The sequence below is a fragment of the Cupressus sempervirens genome, unplaced genomic scaffold, assembly GCF_028749045.1.
Source record: "Cupressus sempervirens isolate cs-2001-9-10 unplaced genomic scaffold, ASM2874904v1 CseChr00s100002_03, whole genome shotgun sequence".
NCBI lineage: Eukaryota > Viridiplantae > Streptophyta > Pinopsida > Cupressales > Cupressaceae > Cupressus > Cupressus sempervirens.
The window spans coordinates 998,230-1,019,020 of record NW_028322207.1 but is presented as its reverse complement, the minus strand read 5'-3'; the positions used below and the strand labels follow the sequence as shown (position 1 = coordinate 1,019,020).

The following is a 20,791-nucleotide window of genomic DNA, read 5'->3' as shown; positions in this document are numbered from 1 at the left end:
TTCCCTTTCTGGTATTCTTCTCTGTTCATACTATAGCTTGTTTGCTTCTTGTTGAATCTTGATGAACATCTTGCTTCGAATTTAGTACATGATATCATTTATTCTAGTACTTCTGTAGCAGCTACTTTCTTGTATCATTTATGAGGTTCGAGCATGGGCTCGTGACACTCATAAACCACTTTTGTAATTTGCAGCTATTCCTTATGAATCTAACATGCTTGTACTTGATTTAATGAAAGGTTTCATATCAAAAAATAATAATAATAATACGTCCATTTGACATTATATTTTTCTGATTTTTCCTCATTTGTGCACTAAAAATGTACTTTACTATTTTTTATATGTATTCAAAATAGGGAAAGATGGTACATGTATGGGATGACTAGTTACAGGTATTCAGTCATTGCTTAGATCTTTCAAGATCTAACCCCACTTTTTTTCTTATTCAAAGAAACGAAGACCAAAACTTAGTGGATCAGGAGCTGGACCAAGAACAGCATCATGGATCACCTAACCAATCAAAAGCTGAAAAGGCAATGACTAGTTACCTCTAACCCTACCTTCATATGTATCATTTTTTCATATTCTAAATATGTATGAAAAGTAGTAGTTAAACTCATGGCTTGTGTGAGATATTTCACCTTCAGCATTTCAATTCATTTCACTCTTTTGTAAATATCAGTTGTATATTCGAAAATGAATAATACAAGGACATTTCTATTCCTTTGTAAATATAAAATGAAAAGTATTCTTCAGCAAATACAAATTTGATTTTCAGAACTGAATTTTAAAATGAGTTAAAATTAAGTAATAGTTCCCATGCTCTCATTGATGATCCTTTTTAATATTTACGAAGATAACCGTTCATATTTTATTCCTTGCCATGTGTTTTTGTAACCGTCATTGCTTGAAGTGGACGAGCAACCCTTTAGCTGCAAAGCGTCATCTTTTTCTTTGCCATTGAGATTTATCATTTATACATGGTTTTCATGCATCGGGTTGTTGTAGCGTGACAGTCTCTTTGAGAGAGATCATACATTCAGCTCTGAGAGTTTATGTGCAGTTCTTTAATTATTTTTGATCTAACAGTATTTTTGGGTGAGCCCTATTTTTTATCACACAATAAAGAAGTGCTGAAGTTTTGTATTGCAATTCTGAAATTGTTCTGAGCTAGATTATGGTACTGATTTCGAGAATCTTAACTCTGGTATAGTGATTGGTATTTGAGAGACTGATATAATTTGTTAAAGTCAGACCTATCAATTGATTGCTTTGAAGAATTCAATCATAGCAAGCATCTACTATCAATGGTGAAGTATCATGATAAGGAATGGTTTATTTTTGCATTTTTCTTGCATTTCTTTTCATACACACACACACACACACACACACACACACAATGGTTTATTTTTGCATATTTCTTGCATTTCTTTGCACACACACACACACACACACACACACACACACACACACATATACATACATATACATACACACACACACACACACACATACATACATAATACATATATACATACACTAAAACAATATGTATATAGACGCATCCAAAACCCCCTAAAAAAATTTGCACATCCGTGCATCAGAATCCCGCACCCGCATCAGCATCAGAACCAGCATCGGTAACTTAGATGTTAAGGTTTAAAAGCTCACTTCATATTAAGGGCATTGTTCAGTAGATATTCCTTTTTGCATGTATGAAATAATAATCAGCCTCACTGCTCTAGCCATCTGAATGTTATGTATCTGTGACAAATATTGTGAGATCAATGGGAATATGCAGCATTCTTTGATTAAGCATTATTAAATCATAAAATAGTTTTCATACAGTTCAACACAAACCTAAGTTTCTGGTTTATATTCAGAATCCGGTCAAGGTTTGGATTCTGGGAGTCTATATGGAAGTTCACCATCTTCTTTTTGACCAGGCTCAGTACACCTTGAGCATGCTCATACAAAAATTATCTAGACATTCAAAATCCAAAACAAACAAACAAAAAGCAGAATTTTTTTAAAACATACAATTTATTTAACGTTGTTAGGTTAGCTAGCTGATGTTATGGCTAAGACAAAACAAAATCTTTATGATTGTTTTTAAAAATTGGATCTGTGGTGACCCAATTTGCCATGGTTATAGCCTGAGTACAGAATTACTGTCCAGGTACACTCCAAATTCATCTTTGACAACCCCCAGAGCTATGTCACAAGGTTCGAGTTCGAATTCAAGTTCGACAACAACAAAATAAGAATAAAGTTTGGCGAGGCCAAAAAAATCGAAAAAAAATTGTCTTATATAAATTTCCTTTTTAAAATATAAATATTAAATCTAAAACATAAAAAATATCATGTTAAATTTCAATGTAATATAAATAAATTTCAAACATACTCATATTATGAAATTTAAAAAACTTAATTTAAATATTAGTAATTACTAATTATAATAACAATTATATTAGATTATTATATAATTTTAATATTTAAAATATTAAACTTTAATATATTTAATAAAATACAGATCAAATAAAAATCTAATAATCTAAAACATAATAAAGGTAGATTAATTTATTTTAAAACAAATTTAAAGCAAAACAAAACTTAAAAATTAAAACTAAATATTTAAATTAAATCTAAATGTTTGAATTTAATCTAGATATTTAAAGTTCAAAGGGAACTGGACGACCATTTAACCTGTCGAGCTAAATTTAAAACTTTAAAAGAGGAGCCGAAGATGTTTATGCCTACCGAACAAGAATATTTCCATTGACAGAGCATGAGCTCCTATGCAGATTATCTTTTCCGCGCCATTCGACATGGAAACGGGCAGCAAAAAAAAATTGTGGTTGGCGGTTGGTATGTTCATGCATGTCGTTCAACACTAAAACCTGATCTAAGAAATATTCGCCAATGGACATTTCATCGCTGCTTGACGTGAAAAGGCCCTGAGTAAATGATTATTTAATATGTTTTATTTAAATAAACTGCGCCCTTCCTCCGTACGAATTTTGGGACGAATTTTTACAATTGTTTAGCAGAGTTTTGAAGTTCGCCACATTTCGAATTTCATGGATGAAATCTGGCGAACCCTGTGACTTAGCCCCAGCGTGTACCCATACACCACACAAAAACCGGAAACTGGTAGCAAAATAAACAAACTTGAGAGCTGGCTGAATTTACATAGAAAAATTACTTTCTTTTCCAAAGAATCTTAAACAAAATCATGTGGTATAGAAGTTGTGCAGACAAAGGATGGCACATGTACATTTGGAAGAAGGCTTAGGTCTGGAAGATTGAAATTTCAAATGACTTGCACAATCATTCAGGGTGTGTAAATTTCAGTGTACATTAGAGGAGCCAACAATCAACTTATTTACTCAATAAAATTCATGTTGAAACCACACACATACAGTTCCAAACTTCCAAGGGTTGGGTACCAATCCATGCCATAGATGATCCTTTTATCATATTCAAAGGCACAGATATGCATGGTCCACAAATAAAGAGACTTTAAGTTGGTCAACTTATTTGCATAAAAGAGACCATCGAATTCTTTATCAAGACACTCAGGTCTCTATAGATTGTGGGAAGAATCGAAAGACAATAAATAGCCATAAAAGTCTTTCTTAGAATGTGATGTCCCCTTTTAATTAAACTAACAAAGATGAGGCCACCTGACTCCTTCACAAACCCAATGAGAACAGAAAAATTGAGAAGTCAACCAGGGTCAAAACATCACACACAGAAGGATTTGGTTGTTTGACTATTCCGTAATCAAATATTTACAGTGATTACTTAGCTCTATTAGTTTTGTTTTGTTGTTTTGTCTGTCTCCAGGTTTTTGAAGCTTCAATCTTTAGAATATGAAAAACTATTAAAACAAAATTGTAAATAGAACTTCATTTACCAATGCAACAGCATTGTTGTTGATGTGAGGTTGTGAACATAAGTACATCAACCACAACTCAGAGAATCTATTGTCTACAGGAATGTATTTGTTTTGATTCCATACTGATTCAATGAAAAGGAAGCTAAATACCTGTGTGGCCCACCACGAGGAATTGGTATCTCAGGTCGCCAATCCAGTTCCAAAGCTTTCCCATCCTTGACTGCAATACTCCAGTGCTCTAAACCAGGTTCATGACGATCCTCCTTACTACCTCCCATGACATGCAATCTTCCTTTCCAAAGCTGTGTTGCTGGAGCATATCTGTTAGTTCCCATAGAATTTCAATATAAATAAATAAAAAGTGGGATATTCCCAACACATTTTTAAACATTAAATTGCAAAAAGATAGTTGAGATATGAAACAGCCAAAGAAACAAAATACAGTCAATGTGAATAAAACAACCCAACAAACAAAGATTCCACCAGTTGCTTAAGGCATTAGAAAATGATTTAAAAAATAAAAATTCTGGGAATCAAAGATTACAAATAAATATATGTTGAATTGAGAAAATCATCCACTTCAAATTGGAGAGCAGTCAACAGCAAAAAAAGAAGAACAAGAAACTAAGATGCAACTGTAAATAAGACAATGATTTAGAAAATGGAGAAATGTGCATGGAGCAGGACATGGAATTTGCCTTGAAAATGATTCATTCCTTTATATTCTGTGTCAAAAGTACCACATATATGTAGGTTGACAGAGAGCAAGAGAAAAGCAGTGAACTCGTCAAATGAAATATAACAATTCTCACAAGATAATCCTAGTACTCTTGTACAAATCAAGAACAAGACTCCCCAAACAATTTACTTGCTTGTGACTGTCCCAAAGATCTAGCAATTACGTAACAAACGAGGCCTCTTTTATGTTTACTAAAACCCCCCCTGGCTACAATCCAATCTTGAGAAAACAAAGCTTAAGCTCAAATGCCTCGTAAGGAAAGGTCCGGATCAGCCTATATTCAAAACATTTAATGGTGTTTGTCTGCTAATTGTTGACAAGTAGGTTTATTAGGCCTTCCACCACATCTACAAATGGAATATGATAATAGAAACAAATGATCTAGAGAGAAAATATACGCTTGATCATCACTGTGCACTATAAGATAGGATTTTTGCAGCAGATAGAATGTGATAAAGTCTCAAACATCAAACATTATAATGCTGGGTTATCTGCATAATGTATAAGTAATCTCTCTTATGGTTATTTCAACTTACTCGTGGCTATGAGCAAGAGGATACAAACATCATAACATGTGACTGCTAAATGTTTGGTTCATTAAAAATGATTTCCTTGCAGCAACATTTTAGATTGCCATGGCACTCCGATGCTTGCTAATACATACTTGCACGTGCACAGGTTCATCTTAATGCACATGTGTAAAGAAATTATGTTTGACTTCAAGTCCGGAGTAAAAAGAGCTCACAAATTCACCATGGATTTTATAACAATAGAACACAGTATATAGTTTGTTGGAAGTTTAACCTATGCAACAACAGAGCCAGACATTTCTTTTGTTACAGTCCTCTCTAGAATGACATAGCAACTCAAAGAAAATTGCACGGTAGCAGAAAAGAGAGTTCTTAGGTAAATGAAAGGAACTTAGAATTATGGGATCACATACTCCAAGGCAATAGACTTCAAATTAGCCGAGTATTCAAATTTAGACTATGCAGGTGACTTGGAAAATGGGAAATTCGCTTCAAGTTTCCTAATGCATCTAGGGTCGAGAATCATCTCGTGGAAGTCAAAGAAGAAGTTTGTGCCAACTAACTCATCAGCATGAGTAGAATATCTGGCAGCTTCAAAGGCAACCAAGACAATATTATGGCTCACACGGATTGTTGAAGATTAAGAGAAAAGGGTTTCATCTACACCTCTCATAGTTGACAATACTTTGGAAATCAAAATGGCAAGAAACAACAAATACCAAGCACATTAACACCAAATTCAATATACTTTTGCATCATGTACTAGTAGCACTGTAAAAATCAAATATTGTCAAAGTGCAAATCAACCAGCTGATGTACTCAACAAATATAGCTTATAAGAGAGAAAATTGAAAAATTCAAAGCCATGCTTGGTCTCACAATCTCTGCAGATCAAGTAGGGAATAGAACATTCATGGAAATACTGATTTTTGGTGTAGTATAGTACTAATGTGATTATAATAGTTTATTATCATTACAACTCACCGGTAGGAAATTGGAACAATCATAGTAGAAGATGAACTGAACTGTCATATTAGACTGTTAAATATGTACATTAAAAATGTAATGTAACTTTCAGATTTTTGATTTGCATCAAATACAATTCATGATTTGTATTGCAGTCAACTTTCCTGGCCTGATAAATAGCAGATGCCTGTAGCTCCCTTGTTTTTTTTGTGATTCCTTATGACATCTATTGTGATCTATAAAGCCCCCAATGCTTTTTGGAATTGCTCTTGGCTTCCTTCATATACAAAACCATTCCAAGGCATCTTGTACTATAGGGATTTAATCCTTTTTATGTCTTGTAAATATTGAATTTGAGATAGAAGAAGCTTGCAACACCCTCATTGTGACAAATCTATTTGATAACCCCAACGACACCTTAGATGCTAGGTATGTCCTCAATTATTCTTCGTGATGCTTTGTGACATACAATAAGCTTTATAAATCCTCTATTGTTTATTTTCTTCATTTCTGTTGAGATTAGCAACTCCCACATCCCCCAACAACAACCCTCAGTGACTCACCATACTCCTATGAAAACATTCTTTATAACTCCTATGACATTTTCATTACTCATATATTACTTGTCCCATAGTCTATATTTTGGAAAATACTTCCTTGATTTACTAAAAACATTTTTTTTTATTTTTATGATTTGAATATCAGTGAAACATGGGGACATGTCCCCTCCCAGAGCCCCAAGTTCCTGAGATGGAAACTTGTGCACGGCAACGGGGCATCCCCCCACTGTCCTGGCACTAGGACAGATGGGGACGGCCAGGAATCATTGGGACGTCTCAGGGATGCCCAAGAGTGCCGTAAGGAGCTTGGGAACTAAAGTCTCCCATCCCTAGACGTTTAAAAAGTGTCTTTTTTTTAATTTCTTTTTCCTATATATCTTTGCAAGTGAAACAGATATATACATATATTCTTGACTAATTGAAGGACATTTTCAGATCATTTGCAAACCTAATATGGGCAATTTACTGGTGTTTATACTTACATTATTGCTGATTATGCTGTCTGCCTAAACAAAAATCAGAATTGTGGTTTCTATGTTGGTGCTCCGATATTTACAATTCATGTGGTGCTAGTGTCATATTTATCCAACAATGCATTATCCAATTCCATTTTCATATATAGTTAATTTCAATTTATAACGGTTCCGTATATCAGTGGTGAATGACAATATCACTATCCATAAAATATGAGTCATAATGAGCAGTCATTTTTGACATATTTGATACATAAAATCATATCTTAGTATTTGCAGTTTTCCTATTTTACTAATTTGTCAATGTCTCATTGAAATTTAAGTCCTATAAATCTTTTCATAGCTAGTTTTTCTAGTATTATATGTATATCAGCACCGCCCCCGGCCACCCTTCTTTCACCATACTTTTCATAGCTAGTTTTTCTAGTATTATATGTATATCGGCACCTCCCCCGGCCACCCTTCTTTCACCATACCCCATCGTCCCTAAACTTAGGCCCTTCATCCCCGCTGTTGCGGAAACCTGTCCCCGCATCCCCAACAGGTGGTGGAACACTGGATTTTATCTTAAACACAAAAAAAAGATCTATTGCGTTCCCCAAAGGAGTTTAGCATTTTTTAAAGGAAAAAACTGCACATTTTGTGATCTTAGCTAAAAATTTGAAAATCTAAAAATCTGTGATGTGTTTTCTTTTCTTCTTCTTTTTTCGAACTAAAATATTATGGATAGCAGAAATTTTCTCCAAAAAAGGAGAAAAAGAAGAACCCAAACAGAACTTTACTACAATATAGAAACAGTTCTAGGTTGTACATAGGATTAAAAAAGGCAAATTTCTTGAGAAACCATGAGCACAACTCAGACTGAGTACCCTCCATGTGAGGTATCAGCATTGCACTTGGCCATGGACTAGTCTTTGCCAACTATCCACACAACCAAATCAATATCTTCGAGAATGGAAATACTTGTAACTCCTCCATTGAGACAAGAGTCTTTGTTGATCCCTTTAACACCATTAGACACTTCGTAATTTGATTTTTGTTGCAACTGCTTGGCTGAAGTTCTGTGGATACCATTATTATTTGTAACTTTGACAAGATTTTATGGCACACATTTGTTATGATCTCTATGATAACAATTTTTGTAACTAGTAGACATTATCATGATATATAAATGGCCTTGTTCTGTGACACGTAATTGAATACCCTTACTGCGATCAGTGAATATAACTTTACTTTTCACCCAAGATACAACCTAGATCATAACAATTTTTCAATCTATGCTATATTTGTAGAGAAAATTCCATTTCCTCAGGGGTTACCTCCTTAAAATTGACAATCTTTTCGATTGAACTGAAACAAAAGACTTGAGATCTTTCCCTGAATTGTCTAACAAGATGATGCAAAGCAAACTAAATTTAAAGATATTGTTAAAGTAAATTGATTTCCCTCAAGAGATTTAAATAGAGGAAGAGATCATTCATGGCAGCTATATACGAACAAAACTAAAACTAAATTAAGTACCCACCTTTTGTTATACATGGCATGTGTCTCCAATTGGAAATTATGGCCAAGCACTATTGCTTGATTATAAATAAAGAGAACTCCAAGATTCCAAGAACTTTTCAGAATTACAAAATTCAAAGAACATAGCTATCAGGCACATTCATTACAATTTGAAATAAAATATTAGGTATATTCTGCAAAACTTTACAATATAAGTATATGCATGTAATTCTAATATTGATACATCCTATCATGGCATCACCAATATTTAATCCAACATACACTTCCAAGCTATAAAACAAAGACAGATCAATTAACAGAGATAAATCATTCTGTGGCCTGAGAATTCCCTTAAACTAACAAAATAAGGGAGCTTATAAAAATAAATAACTCAAAAAGCACGTGTACCTTGGTACAGGAAGTGGAGGCAGCCTAGACCATTTCTTGGTTTTCGTATCCAACACAAAGTTCAAGGCTATTGGACCTCTACACTGTGGCCCATATTGTCCAGTTACAGCATATATATAGCGTCCATCTGTTGCCATTCCCAAATGTGAATGTGCCATTTCTTTTGGCATGTCAAATTTACCTCCCCATGTGTTGTCTGTCAAATTATAGATGTCAACATGGGAATGTACCTGCACTAAAATAGCAGCAATCTCTTACACTTCCAAAAACAAAATAAACAGTTTGAGAAAATTTATTCAATTCTAATAAAATATTTGCTCAAATCACTACAAACTCCAGTGCCACCAATTGCCCTCACTAAGTATAGATTCCAGCCTATCAAACCAAAACAAAGAAGAGCTGAAGCTAAAGCACAAATGAAAGCAATAAATGTTGGCTATCCTTATTAGGAGTGGTTGACTTCCAATAGAGAAATTTATTTTCTCTAAAAATCAGTTTCTCTAGCCTAGAAAATATTATTTGTAGTCCATGTTGGGCTGGAATTATTTTTAAAATATACTAGGATCTGTGTCACAAACTGTAACTGTATTTGGAGGAGGGAATTGTCAACGTGATTTTAAGGACCAGAATTTTGTTTGCCTCAGGACTGTGATGACAAATTCTACTGCTTTCTGAATAGGGATATAACATAAAAGAAAGAAAACGAGACAAAATGATAATGCTCACGGAGGGTAAAGAAAATTAACTCCTTGGTGCATCTGCCCTGAAGGATACAGTTTATTGCTTTAGTTTTATGACTTTGATACCAAATGTAATCACAATGAAACACAAAAATAGAAAGGAAATTCAAAACAACTCCACAATAAAATGACAACAAGAAGAGAATCTTCAGCTTCCAAGAAATGTGTGTGATCCATTGTACTATATCGATGTAAAGATTAAAATCTTATTGTAAATACAAAATTTGGAGTAACAGATCTTTGAATTTATTTAAAATACAGACTTGTACAGTTTATGATTTCGTACAGATAGCCTTTGCCTTTCTATTGCTATATCCTTGAGCATTTTGGTGGAGATATGGTCAAAAGATGTTACACAAAGACATTGTACAAACAATACAATAGTATGTGCACCTGCCTAATCTCTTGATATATAAGAATGGCAAAAACAGAGGAATGCTTAGTAAAGGTGGAACTGTGATTAGGCAGATGTCCAGTGAGATTTAATGTTAGCCCCCCCTACTTCAAACTCTTATTTCTTATATTGGAAATAAAAAATCTTTAAGAAACCTCTTGGATTTGGATTTGTTATAGACTATAATACTCAGTGAGAACAAGCTTCAGCTGTAAGCATTAGCACCTTGGAGGTGCCATGGAGCTAGTTGTATGGATTCTCTAGAATCTCTTTTTTGTATTTTTATATTATGTTGGTTAGCTGGGTCCCCAGTCTCGAGTGTTCATTCTTTTGGTTTATTAGAGGCACTAGCTGTAAGAAAACTATTAATCTGACAAGCTAAAAGGAAAAAGAGCTGAACTGGCAAAAATATAAATTGACTCATTGAGTGTGGAGAAAAACATGGTTTGTTAAAGCAAGTTCTTGAGCACAAGTCACTCTGAACACTGTGTTGGACAAAAACAGCATCCATATTGTACAGAACTCAGCTTGAGTCAGCAAGCAAACAGTCTATGTGCTTTACAGCAATATTAGAGTTTTGTTTGCTTTCCAGTTTTTTGCCTCTTTAAATCATTTTTACGGTTGAGTTTTATACAGTTGATCAGAATTTTTAATTTCATGATATCTTTGTCCTTTGTAAGATGCTTAAGTAAATTCAGAAATATTTAACTTTAGTTTTGTGCAATGTTGCCAATTTCGCTTTGGTAATTTTGGGAATAAAAATCCCAGAATGTGTTCTACTCTCTCTCTCTCTCTCTCTCTCTCTCTCTCTCTCTCTCTCTCTCTCCCCACACATATATACATATATATTATATATTTAGATGTATATAAATATATACACATTATTCTAAAGGTGAAGAGTGCATGCCTGAAACGTTTTTCCCACTTGTGAAGAGTGCAGCTCAATTTGAGTGTTTTTGTGCATAGTTGGTAGAGTACCCAAATTTTATAGAAAAGAAGATTGCCATTTTAACTTGCCAATTAGTCTTGCCAAAAATACACCATTAATGTTGCAAAAACATGATTTTCTGCCCTCTAAAATCATCCATGCCCATCTCACTTTGTACACGGCACTCTTTCATCATTGTGAGAAGATTGGAAGGAGACTTTGGTGAATTTGAAGGGTAAATTTAAAGAATTACAAGAGCAGGTTAGTAGTTTTTTGTTTTAATGCATAAATATTAAATATATTTTGGCTAGTAAAATGTATAAAGTTAAAAATTTCCTAAATCTAAGTAGTATTTTCAAACTTACTTCCAAATAATTGGACTCATGTTGTGACCTTTAAAACGTTGCCCCATTGCAAATGGGGACCCCCTCTTTTTGCTGAATGAGCCAAGTCTTTTTGCAGTCAGTCTCCGGACCCTTATAATACTTGGGTGGAAGTGGATGTGTCTGGATTTGAATGCCTTCTGCTGCTGAATCTTGTTAGGAACGGTGAACTTGCCCAAGTGTAACAGTGAATTTATCTTTTAGAAAGACTGTCTGTGAAATCTTGAACTTTTTGACATAATTGTTATTTTTAGAAATTTCTAGTTTAGTGTGTCTACTTTAATAAAAGTCACTCTCCGATTGGCCTAATTTTGTGTTTGAACAAACTTACTCTATATGGTAAGTCTATTTTGGGCAGGTCATTCTGGCAGCTAATGAGTTATGGTTGAGGAAGAGGAAAATATGTGATATCCCCTTTCCACGACAGGATTTAATAATAAATAAATAATTATAAAGTAGAAATTAATCAATAAAAACAATATTAAAATATAAAATAAATATGTAAAACAACCAAAATAAAATTAATCAATATTATAAATCAATGATAATCTCTACTGTTATTATGAAGATAAAGGTGTGTTATGAATGAGTAGACATGTCTTCCCAAATACAATTATTCGGTCAGTGAAATATAAAATGGAAACTGATCTCATTCGATAGCAGGAGGATATGAAGAGTCAGAGATAGAAGTTGAGATCAGCAGAGTTGCAAAAACAGCATTTAAGTAAGAAATCAACGAAGTAGTCTGAAAGCAAATAGTAAAGCAATTAATAACTGATCAACACAGAAACAGAAAATAATATCACGAGATTAATATTACCATGTTGAATTATGATAGAATACATATCGGCAAAGTATAGAATAATTGATAGCAGAATTAATAACTTTACCATCATCCAAGTTTGAACATTATCACAACTGGCTGAGGAGTGAATGATAGAAGATAATGTTGATTAACAATCTGAAAATGTCAGACTAATGAAGAAACTTGATAAACTGCATTCTGCAATGATTCGTGTATGAATCTAATCGATATGGATTGACATAAATATATATTATGCTCGGCCATTATAATGTAGGGGTGCAACATGAATGCACACGGCTATGACTTAATCAAGAGGCCAGGTGATACGTAAGCATATGTTCAGACAATTCTTACTTAGATACAACTATGAGTTGCAGTCTGTCAAATGATAGTTATTAATACATAATTATTGGAGTCCAATCAATTATGATAGTAGACGAGGCGCTAGTCTGATTGGAAATCATTGAAAGAGTGTGATTAGCAATAATTATGCAGATTATCTTGAAAGGACATGAGGCATGTTCGTTAACAATATTTCAGCATCGGTAAATAAGATGTTATTTTATCCCATTCAAGGGAGGATGGAATATGTATTATATAATATATAAGTATTACTCTTCACAAGGAAGATATACTCTAAATAAATCAGCGACTATGCCTAGTGTGATCGCAAATAAGGCTATCGAAGGTATTAGAGTATTATATCTGAATTCTATAGTGTGATGATATCAGGGTTATTCATATTGTATCACATATATATATACTAAGTTGCCGATTCGGGTTCGGGGACGGGTTCAGGTTCGGGGTTCGGTTCGTGGATTCGGGCAATTTTTTATTTCCCCATTTGGGTTCGTGGGTGGGTTCGTGAGTGTATATATATATATATATATATATATATATATATATAAACACACACACACAAGAGAAACATGCATAGTTGCAAAAAAAAGTCATTTCACAATATGAACAATTGTTGCTTGATCATTGATCAATGCCAAATGCCAAAGGGTTTCAAGTCCCTTCAAAACCTGTTTTTACCTGAATCTAAAAGCATTAAATACTCGCTCATTAATCTATCTTCATGATTGTAAAGAAAATTATACATTGAATTACTAAATTGCAAAACATAGACTAGTTCATCAAATAATACATTGAATTACTAAATTGCAAAAGAAAGACTAGTTCATCAAGTAATAAAGATTGAAACATGATGATAGATGACAAGTTTTTAGTAGTTTATCAATAATCATAGTATCAAATGCCCTTCAAGGTTCAAATGGATCATCACAAAATGAGGGATCAATGGCTTCATCTCCAACTGCAACTATATCTAGATCTTCATCATTGGAACCCAAACTGGTTCCGCTAGTCCCATATGCTGCTATATCATCGTCCTCCTCCTTGACATAAGGGATTAGATGAGTGAAATGGTTTTTATTAAATTCCTTTGAGAGTTGCATAAGAAAACAATTAAAAAAACACACTCTTTTATATTGTTTTAGCCTTGGGTTCGCTGTGGGTTCATCTGGGTTCGCTTCAGCAAGGACCCAGACGAATCCACAGTCAAAACTAAGGACCCTGCCCGGACCCGAACCGAACCCAGGGACGAACCCGGACCCGTATGGACCCGAACCCGAATCCAGGCAGCAAGGGACGAATCCGGCAACTAAGTATATATAGTAACAAGGGTATATGTGCTATCAAGGATTAGCATATCTAAATTAGATATGTATATATGCCATCACATCATCAAACTATTGAATTCATTCAATACTGTATCAGGTAAATGCTGAAGCCTGAAACTATGATTAACTATACAAGTATTTATACTTATATATTGAGACCATCTTTAAACCTACTTACTGCTTGACTCAAGGAAAAAAGTTGTAATGTTTACCAAGGAGGGGCTTGTGTAAATTCCGACAAATGGATCTTTGTCTCAAAATAGGATCGGGAACAGCAACACCAAGCACCTTGAGGCCATCATATCAAGAAAGGCTTAAGGGTGTGATATGTAAACTTTGAGAAAATCCATTGATGGTGTCTAGGCAACTTGGATAACGTCAACTCTTTCCGTCTTTGGAATTAGTAATAAGTTTGGATATGAGTGTTAAAGATAACTTAATCTAATAAGATGAACAAGTAAACCTACCAAGGAACAATACAATTCAAACCCTAATTGAGAAAGATGTGATAAGATCCCAACTGGGGACATTAGGAAAAGGGTACCTAGTTCTATATCCAAAAGCATGACCAAGCGAGGCAAATCATCAGAAAATGGTCAAGTCTAGAAGTATCCTTGAAATATCTAGAAGTGGAAAGGCATGAGAAAAACCAAAAAAATGGTTAGGTTTGAAGAGAGTCTCTGAAAAACATCCAAAAAAGGAAAGGAGATGAAATTTCACTATGGAAAGAAAATCCTCCTTTGCCCTCGAAGTGTGCCAAGGAGAGGGAATTCTCTCAGCTCAAAGAATTTCTTCAAAATGGAAGAATCCTTCTTTGTTCTCCAATTGCACCCAAGAAGGGGAATTTTTAAAGTACAAGGGTCTCAAATGCGCTTAAGAGAACAAAGAAAGATGAAAAATGGCTTAGTGTTGGAAAATTTCTCCTCCATGTCTAATATGTGCCCAAGTTGAAGAGAACAAGGAAAATTGCAAAAAGGCCAAGTGGTGGAAAATTTCTCCTACTAGATCATGTATAGTCAAAGAAGAAATTGCAAGTAGTAAATGAAACTTGGCTAAGTATGGAAATTCCCTCTCCAAATTGCAACATTCACCCTCTTCAAGCGTGCGCCCATGGATTGAGAAATGTTGATGAAGATAAACGTCAAAAAGGCAATTCTTGGAAAATAAAATAAAGATGTGACAAATTCAATTTAAATCATGGGAAGAAGAAGGTATGAATTTCGAAGAGAGGGAAAGAGTTTCTGGAGAGAGAAGGCCTGAGCTTTTAAGAAGAAAGAGGAAGAAGAATTCCAATTCTAGATATTCAAGGAAGATGTTCAAGAATTCTAGTTCCAATATTGAAGACATCCAAGTTTTAAGTAATTCAGTTCAAGGCATTCAAGGTTCAAGACCTTGAGAAGTAAAGTTCAAGGGTAGAAGGAAAAGGCGACATCTTTAAGTCCCTCCATAAATCCAATGTCAAAAATATGAACGTCCAATCTGTTTCAAAAAGATTGATTCTAAGCAAGTAGATGGAAGAAAGAAAATGATCAAAGGGAGATAATTTCAAAAATAGAAATCAAAGTTGGATATTGGTTACCGAAATGATGCAATTAGAAAATACCTAAGTCCACATGGCACCCAGCATGTTGGAATGGTGCCTAGTCATCTTCACCAACCAATTAAAAGTATTCTAGTCAACATATCCAAATCCATTGCATTCAAGGAATAGAATTAGGCATAGGCTATTTTGGGCAAAGGAGCATTTAATGCTTAGTGGGAACCGTCACACATTATGAGTCGTCTTTGACCACTCTCCTACTGAGTGGACACCAATTTTTTAATTGGTCCATATGGCCCTGCTCATTTATGACACATATTCTCTCTTGCCCTAACCCTAATAAGGGCTGAGATGGCAAAGTTTGGACCCTCTATTATGCTTCAATCTAGACCACCCATTGTAATTTGAGACCTATATAAAGGCCTCACTTCTCATTTATAAAGAAGCGAATTTTGAGATTGTTGCTATGAGCCACCAAGATAATAAAGTTTTCATTGCTGATTTCATCTTGGTTACTTGAAGTGTTATGGTGCTTTCACGGTTTCCTTGTTCCCTCACTTAGAGTAGATTAATTAGATAAAGTGCTTTGATTTCAATGGAGAAATGTAATGGTGTCTGATGAATTTCCATGGATCATACTTTTGGTAGCTAGCTTATTATAAGTTGTCATGTGAAGTTAGCCTGATCCGTCTTTCTTATGGATGCTTAACTTCTATCATTAAGTGTGCAATGTTCGTTATGATGACATTCATTGCTATATTAAAATTCTTTGTTTAGCCCTTGAATATTGCACCAATTCTTGCAGACTTGTAGGTGGTCCTTGTGAAGCAGAGCTTGGTTACTTAGATTTTTTCCACTGTAGCATTATCCATTGATATCATTGCCCTTCGGAATAGATCTGGATCCTTCTAACCCTTTCACTTTTAATTTCAGTTCATTTCAATTGTGTTTATTAAAAGAAGCATCCCAAAAATTGTAATATCTCATAAAGAAGTTCCAGCTAGCATCGCAAAAGAAGTGAAGAATGATTCAAACATAAAACCCTTTCACTTACCAGAAAATTACAACGGCCACATACCTTATCCATACAAGAAAGGAACCTTGAAGTCACATGTATAATCTTTTGCTATCTTAGCATACACTGGATTTTGTTCAAGAGAGGGTGAGGTATCTCAATATTTTATTTTGTATTATTGTGTTCACCAGACACGCATCAACAATTAATTCATCACGATTTTTTACATTTTTATGATTTCTTAATGAATTTGTTATTTTTTGTAAACATGAGTTATTTTTTGATTTATCCTTTTTTGAGAATAAAATGTTTAGTTTAAAACTTTAACTTTATATTGAATTCATACTAATTCAACTAATTTATGTTAAACAAATAATGGCTATATTTATGGTGAATTTTAAAATTGTTGTTAAATTTAGACTATTTTGGAGGTACTTGAAAATTTTAAAAAATCTGTTTTCACTTTGTACTTGCAGGTTAGATACAATGCAAATAGAGAGGCTTTTGAAAAAAGATCAAGATCAAGCTTAGAGTCAGCCCAATCAATGCCAGCTATAGGCACTCATCCTCCTAGAGATTGAAACCTTGCTCAGGAATATTTTGTACAAGGACAACACTTGGGACAATTACTTGCATAAGATGTCAAAATATATATCATAGAGGCATAAATTGCCTCAAACACCATATTGCAAGCATTACTCATCACAATAACAAGCACAATATCAACACCACAAAAGAGATAAAGTGAAAGATGAATGTCCACCTTGAATTGACAAAAGAGGGAAAATTACAATGGGAGAAGACAAAAGAAGCCATAGCAACATCCATAACTAGGGGTCACAATCCTCAAATGCAAGCAAGAATAAATGAAGCTATAGCATGTTAATGCATGGTGGGCTTTATTCATGGTCCATTCATAGAAAGAACATTAGCATCCACTATATATTTCAAGGAGAGCGTCAATGTCTAAATGCATACCACATAGCTTTTTTATACCAAAATACATACTTGGAGCACAACCATCATTAGAAGCTCCAAGGTGGAATAGGGAGATGCATCAACAAGCAAATAAAGGATATGCCAATTTTTGGAACTTCAATAACCTTCCCTTTAATATGGCAAGCAATAAATATTGGGAGGATTTGGCAACTACATTGATAGTAGCACGAAAGGCTACAAGACACCTTCTCAGAAAGACTTATGTGGCAGTTTTCTCATGAATAGCAAAGAAGAAGCATTTTTATAGCCAAAAACATGTCTAGGGCATAACCATCATTGAAAGCTACAAGGTGGAACAAGGAGGTGCATCAACAAGCAAATAAGGGATATGCCAATTATCAGTACTTCAACCTTCCGTTCAATGTAGCAAGCAATCTTTATTGGGAAAATTCAATGATTGTATTGGTAGTACCTAGAAAGGCTACAAGGCACCTTCTTGAAAAGACTTTAACTGGCATTTTCTCATGAATGCAACCAAAGAGGCAAAGTTAGTAGTGGAAGACCAAAAAATGCAATGGCACAAGTATGGTCGAATTATTCCTTCAAATATGTGGACAAATAGAAAGAACCACACCATTATCAACTTCTTAGTAGGTTCAAATGGTCGCATATTTTTTTGAAATTAGTGGATGCTTCTGATAAAGTAAATAAAGAAAAAGCAATGAGTATAATGTTTTAAGAATATGTCATGGGGGTGGGCAAAAATAAGGTAGTTCATATCATAAATGACAATGCAACAACAAATGTGGTGGATAGGAGATTGTTGGGATAGAAGCACCTCACTCTTTTGGACCCCTTACACAACACGTTGTCATGACCTTCTTGTGGAGGAGACAAGCAAACTTGATCAGAAGAGGCAATTTGCAGACAATGCAAGAAGTATGCCAAATTTATTTACAATCATTGTTGGGTTCTTAGTTTGACGAGAGACCACACCAAAGGGAAAGAGTTGGTATGATCAAGTGTCCAAGGTTTGCAATGATATTTATAACATCACAAAGCATAGTTGGTACATCAACTTCCTTAAAACAAATGTTGGTGAATTAAGCATGACTAGGCTCATCATATTCAAAGAAACTTGAAGGATAAAGGGTTTCAAGAATAGTCTTAATAAACTTTTTGCAAAAAAACCAAAAAGATCGTGAAGGTAAACTCAAAACTACAATTTTAAATTCATATTAAATATTTTAATTTTTAATTTAAGCTTTCATTCTAAACTTTTAACTTTAATCTTTTTGCATTTGTGAACTTGCAAGTGTTGGAGCCCTTGGCTAGAGTTCTACATCCAACAAATGGGGATCGAAAGCAATGGGATACATTTATGAGGGCATGGATAGGGCCAAAGAGTCCATTTAAAACTATTACAAAGACTGCAACCTTAAATTTGGTCCCATTTGGGAGATCATTGATCAAAGGTGGAATGATCAATTCCACCAACCCATATGTATATAATCATATTATTATTTTTGCAAAACTATTTATTTGCATATCTTTTATTCTTTTATTTTTCACATAGCTATTAATTTCTAGTGTGTGGGCATGCTTCATGGACTTGTTTCAATGTCCTCTCCTCTCATTTTCTCTCTCTTGTCTCTTAGTTTTTGTGTCACTCCCCCAACCCTACACTACACCTTCACAACTTACTTGCTCTGGATCTACTATTCATTCATTTCTCTTCTCTAGCTCACTATCCTAATGATGGATTGTGGAGTATGATTCGGAATGTTGATTCAAAAAGAGGCAGTGGAAACTCAAAGTCTTTAGTAAGATTTGTTGCTTCAAAATCTCCCTTCTCCACAAGTAGTTTTGTATAGCATGGGAGGCATCACAGCATTTGAAAAGATGTTCTTTAGGAACAAACAAAAAAGGCACAAAGGGGATTTATGCAGGGCATCAACATGACTAAAAAATTAAATTTGAAGATTCCAATCCCCTCTCTTGTGCGTTAAAAAATTCAAGGAAGAGGAGACTAAAATTAATAAACAAGGAAGTGTTGTTCGAGTAACATACAAGAGAGGGAGAGTGTCTTTTAATGAATCCGTTTCAGGGTGCTTTTGGTGGGGTTTGTCTAACAATTTGGGGGGGCTGCAATTTCCTTTTCTTGGGAAGCTTGTTTTCAGAAGAGGGGGGTGAATAGTTTTTTTTGTGTGTGGCTAAGTGTGGGAGGAAAGGTTTTTGGGGGGAAGCTGTGAATTTTTCCGAGGTCTGAGAACAAACCACTAAAAATCAATTTTGTATTGTTTTGTATTGAGAAGCCAATCCTTGGTTCACTGTTTTGTAAATCCAATTGAACTTCAATAAGAATTCCAATGAGTTTGTTTGTATACGTTAATATTTGAAACTGTGTAATTTGCAATTGTAGATCAGATTGATTGTGTGTTTAAAGTGTGTTGCAGGTGTTTTCTGAGAGGTTTCTCCAGCCTTTGCATCAGTGGTATCAAAGCCAGAAGATTCTAAGTGTGCAGACCCATTCACAGGAGGGACAAATTTTGCACCAGGATCAAGCTTGTGGGTGTTGTGAATAAAGTCTGCAAGAAGAGCCCCATGTGGTCAGTATAGAGTTGGCACTGGAAGTGCAGGGAGAGGTCTTCCGTATGTTACCCTCTAATAATTTTAGAGCTCTTGGTAGCCAAGTTGAAGATCTGCAAGAAGAAATCAGAAGTGGGTTTGCTCATAAAAGAGCACCTGAAAGTGAAGATGATGAGACTGAGGAAACTTCAGAAGAAAATGAAAATGTTGGAGAAGCTGTAAACGATCTTGTGGTTAATGCATTGATGAAGATCGGGAAAACAATAAATAAAGGTTGAAGTTCCTTTCTTCAATGGGAACTTGGATCGTCAAGAATTAATAGAGTGGATATATGATATGGAAGAATTATTCAAGTTTAAAGAAATAGAAATTCCAGACAAAGTGAAATATGCTAAAAACCAAGCTAAAACGACATGCTAAAATCTGGTGGAAAGAGGTACAAGCTGGAAGAGGAGGAAGAGGAAAAAGCAAGATTTCCAAATGGGATAGAATGGAGAAAATGATGTAAGGGACAGTTTATTCCTAATAATTATAAGTTAGACTTGTTGAGAAAAATGCAAAATCTGAAACAAGGACAGTTAGAGAATGAAAGGAGGAATTTCACAAAATTCTAATCAAAACAAGTCTTTCTCAAACAAGGAGGACATAGCTTGTTACATCAGTGGGATAAGACCAAGCAATTAAGAAGAGGTG

General features: G+C 34.5%; 1 protein-coding gene across 1 annotated transcript in view; it reads right to left on the bottom strand.

The window, feature by feature from the left end:
* LOC149527820 (kelch repeat-containing protein At3g27220-like) overlaps window positions 1–20,791 on the bottom strand; it is an 83,533-nt gene that overhangs the window by 33,161 nt on the left and 29,581 nt on the right. Inside the window, exons 3-4 of the mRNA XM_089812092.1 lie at window positions 9,081–9,310; window positions 4,052–4,222 (exon numbers count right to left, since the gene is read on the bottom strand). Coding sequence (XP_089668218.1) covers window positions 4,052–4,222; window positions 9,081–9,310 — 401 coding nt within the window. The remainder of the gene's footprint in view (window positions 1–4,051; window positions 4,223–9,080; window positions 9,311–20,791) is intronic.